This window comes from Aplidium turbinatum, chromosome 16, assembly GCF_918807975.1.
Source record: "Aplidium turbinatum chromosome 16, kaAplTurb1.1, whole genome shotgun sequence".
Taxonomy (NCBI): Eukaryota; Metazoa; Chordata; class Ascidiacea; order Aplousobranchia; family Polyclinidae; genus Aplidium; species Aplidium turbinatum.
Window position 1 is genome coordinate 5,223,555 of NC_137487.1, and position 4,591 is coordinate 5,228,145.

A 4,591-nucleotide genomic window follows, 5' to 3' on the forward strand; every position below is an offset into this window, starting at 1 on the left:
TGACGCAGGCCAGGGCACCGAGATTGACAGAGTAAAGTTTCCGATTGTTGAAGTGTTGTTGCCGGGGAACTATTCCATCCATTAGATGCCGCTGAATGGAGAGCAGTCCTTAACGTGCGTTGCTCAAGCGCACACCCTGAGAGTCGAACCAGCGCAGATTGATCTTGAAGCTTCTTCGTTCCAGAAGTGACGCGCTAACCAATTGAGCGCTAACCAATTGACTTTTACAAAGTTATTAATTTGTTGTAGGGTACGGTACATTTACAAAATAAAGCACCATAAAAATAAAAGTATGTCCAATATGTTTACTATTCGTATTTAGTGGATCATCATGTTGTCAGGTTTGGCTGTGGTGGATCATGGCAGAAATCATTTGGACACCCCTGAATCGTAGAAGGATACTGATTTATATGAATTTTGTACATATATGTTTTTTTATTTCAATGTTATGTATGTCTTTTAGTTTCAAGAGGTTTGTTTTGAAAAATAAAGAATTAGTGTGAGCATAGTAGCCTAATTTTGTTTCGTAATTGTTCTTATAACCTTTTTTGTAATTTTATTAATGGATCCAGTAGCCTACACTGCCACAGGCCTTTCCCCAACTTGATATACAATATTGCAAATGACAGTAAATCAAAGTGTGATACACATCTTTTAAAGTGTCTGTGCTGACATAATTTCTGAGTATTAGTAACGCCCATGAACCTCTTGCTACTTTTCCGCAAATTTTATCTATGTGATATTTCCATGTTAATTTGTTATCTATGTAAACGCCAAGGTATTTTATTTGATCTTTTTGCTGAATGCTTGCGTTATCAATGTTAATGTTAAATTTTTTTTGTGTTTTTTATTTGTTATTAGCATGTAGCCTATTCAGTTTTTGAGAAATTTAACGATAATCTATTAAGCTTTAACCACTTGTAAACTCTTTGCATTTCGGTATTCATATTGTCCTGCAAATTTATTTCACATTTGTCACTCATCGTAAGATTTGTGTCGTTTGCAAATAGTTTAACATTCATGTTTGTTGAATTTGGTAATTCATTTATATAAAGTAAAAAAAGAAGAGGTCCCAATGTCGAACCTTGGGGCACACCGCAGGTCACCTGTCTGGAATTGGAAGAGATTCCATTGACGACCGTGTGCTGTAGACGATTACTGATATGATATGATATGGTGTTTGTGTAACTATGTTTGCGGAGTAAATGTCTGTGTTTGTGGGGTAAATGTGATAGCCTAGTGTTAAGTTATTGCATGTGGGTGGGTGCCGCAGCCGTGTGGGCGTTTACACTACTAGTTTATGTTGAAGTCTGAGTAATGGTTAAGTCCAGGTTGAGATTCAAATTAGGTTATCTGTTTGCGTATGGTAGTTCGTCAGTAATAATTAGACGACAAGGATTTAATGTAACAGTACAGCAGGCCTACATACACTAAAGCTAAGTCGGAAACCGTTTTCAATTGAACGCAAAACAGGACTGCCAATAACAATAGGCTATTGGTAGACTAGGCCTACACGGCGGCCCTGGAAGGCAGCCGCAATCTTGATAAAGCTACAAGCGCTTTGCTGAGAACATTGCTGGCATAACAGCGGTTGAATGGTAGAATGCGTAACACGACAGTATGGTAACGTAAACGGGGCGTAGGATTAACCTACTTGTAGATTTCGATGCTCCGGTGGCAAAATGTGATTGATTGCTCGGTTGCATTCCGAGCTCCACAACAACAAGAAAGTGACGTAAAAAACGCAAAAACGTTTTTAAGAGCTATAATATGCAGATCTCACAGGTGGACATCCGCTAACTTTGAACGTAGCGCACTACCGCTACAATTGCCAAAAGAGTAGCGCAATCGCTACTCGAAGCAAAAGGAGCGCCCACCACCGCTACTTTTGTTGCAAATTGAACGGCGTTGGTTCAGGGTGTGCCACTGAAAAATGCATTTTAGAATAAAAGAATGCTCTTCATTTATTGGCACCTATAGTGGATGGAATAATTTAATTTTCTGACAATACTTGAACAAGAGGAAAATTTACTCTGTTAATGCGTTGGTTATTGTCGGCAACGTTCTGTAATCAGTGGTTCAAAGTCTTTGAATGTGTGTTGGCACGAGATGAGGCTGGAAGAAAGATCATCTTGTAAACGTTCTGGTTCTTTTTCTGGAGTAAACTCACATGTCACAGCTTATAGGCTACTCTTATAGCATCATATAGGCTACTCGGTAGGCTATATTCAAGGCCGTGTGATCACTACCTTGCCCCATACAAAATCCACTAATGGCCCCCTATGTTTCGTGATGACTTTTAAAAATAGAACAAAAAAGAGTTAGGTTATGGGTGTAAACTCTTTCAATGCAAGGAAAATATTCACAATCATCATTTCAGCAAGCATAAACAGCTTTAAGATTTAATGTAAAAAGAAAAGTAGCCTATGGTAGACCTAATTGTGCCGACAATGCAACACCGTAACAGATATTCGAATAAAAAGTTGGGAAAAACTACAGGTTTAACGAAGCAAAGTTCATAAGACTGATGGACAAAGCAAAGCTCCGAAAAAGCAATGGGTGGTGCGGGGTCTTGTCCCTCGAAAAAGTTTGACAAGTATAATCTAGCTTTTGTAACTTTTTAGGCATTTTTGTCGCAATAATGTTGTTTTTATCAAGATGCACACTTTTTATACAACCATAGGTTGCTTATTTGTATGTAATCAAATTCATTGGAATTGGGTAGGCCTAGAAGGTTTGCTTTAAAATTAATTTAGACTACCATTTCAAAAAAACTTTATTTACAACCACAGAAGGATTTCAATGATTTAGGCCTATAGCCTAGTAGCCTAGCTATAGTAATCTATAGACTAGCCTTTCATCAGGCTAAAACTTCAAAAATCTATCAGGCGTCTTCACCATTGCTTCACCTTGCCTATTGACCTAGTATTTCCATGGCACATTTCAATTTATAGCCTATTTCCGTTAGCACCAAAATTTATTATTTTAATTGTTAATTATCTAGGCCAGTGGTTTTCAACCTTTTTGGTGGAACAGAACCCAATGAAACATTCCGAAAGCTCGAGGAACCCCTGTTCAACAATTTAATTGCCTTATGCAAAAAACATTGTTTGATTAATAAAATAAAATTAAAATACACATGTTCAGATTTATTTATGTACAATAAAAATACAAACTGTAAAGAATTACATTTATTCTCATAAAAAATTCAATAAGAAACTTAAGCCTGGTGTTTCTTGCACAAGTCTTTAATATTGGGTCGTGTGTTTGACAGACACACACGAAGTTCATCTTCCACAGACAGCAATTGTGCTCGCCTCTTGTGCTTGATAGTTGTCAGAGCTAAAAATCCAAACTCACACAAGTAGGAGGTTGAAAACAGCATAAGAAGTCGTAACGCTTTCTGAGCAATTGCAGGATATTCCTTTTCAACCAACAACCAGAATGCATCCAGGCTTATTTCAGAATGCTTCAACTTTAATGTTCTATCACTTGAAACACTGGCAAGTTCTTCTTCTTCTGATTGTAAACTTTCCTTCAGATGGCTCAAATTCGACAATTGGACTTCTAACCCAGTCATACTGGTCAACAGATAGGCTATCGATGGAAAATATTTGTCAAGATTTATTAACAAAGTGTCCAAGTGGTTCAAGATTAGTAGTGCAATTTCTGGACAATTGCTTAATAGTGGCAAACCAAGGATCAAATTTATTAATAGTGGCAAACCTAATCAATATTTGATTATATTTAAACAATGTGCATATAATAATAAAATAGACTCTCGGATTTGAATGTAAACTTGCGGAACCCCTAGATTTAGGCTACTGGCGGAACCTTAGGGTTCCGCGGAACCCTGGTTGAAAACCACTGATTTAGGCTATTTAAGTGAGCCGTGTTTACTTCGGAACAGGCTATCACATTGTTTTGTTAGTTTTTTATGGGGTGCAAAAAACTTTTTATTCCTTTAATCCACTTTCTGAAACTTTGAATTCCTAAGGTCGCTGGTTAGGCTCGGTGAATGAACTGTTGTTGAGCGAGCAAAGCTAGCGAAACAATTTTTTAAATATAAAAAGGAACATATATGTAAAATTACAAGCCGAGAAACGCTGCATGAATTAAATATGCGTCGGCCTATAGACGGAGGTGGCCACCCCAGCCAGGGGTTTGGGAAGCAGTAAATAATATGACCTTGCATAAGTTAGCCTAGAAAGATTAAGCTTCTGTTGCAGCTTTTTCTCTTGTAAACAGCCAAAAAAATTAAACAGACCAAAATGAGCAGGCCCATAAACTATCACGCCCCTACCACCTCGGCCGAGGAGAAGGGAGAGCGGTTAATGCGGCTCTGGTTATATTGCACAAAGGTAGTAGGCTATAGGCCTACCGTACCGTAGGCTACAACAAACAGTTGACTTTTATCCATATGGAAACTACACAGGGAAGGTCTTGACCTACGAGCCACTTTTTAGATATTTTGCGTTAACTTTTTTTTTGCTAAAGGTAGAACGCTCAAACTTTTAAAGAATTTAACATAACTATTGGGGCAGATCATGGGCAAGTTTCAGATCAATACCTTTAATAGCGTAACAGTTAT

General features: G+C 37.7%; 1 protein-coding gene across 1 annotated transcript; it reads right to left on the bottom strand.

The window, feature by feature from the left end:
• Window positions 1-3,220: 3,220 nt before the first annotated feature.
• On the bottom strand, window positions 3,221-3,580 carry LOC145785941 (protein FAM200A-like). The gene has a single exon (XM_082597635.1). The coding sequence runs from the start codon at window positions 3,578-3,580 to the stop codon at window positions 3,221-3,223; it is 360 nt and encodes a 119-aa protein (XP_082453761.1).
• Between the last annotated feature and the right edge of the window lie 1,011 nt (window positions 3,581-4,591).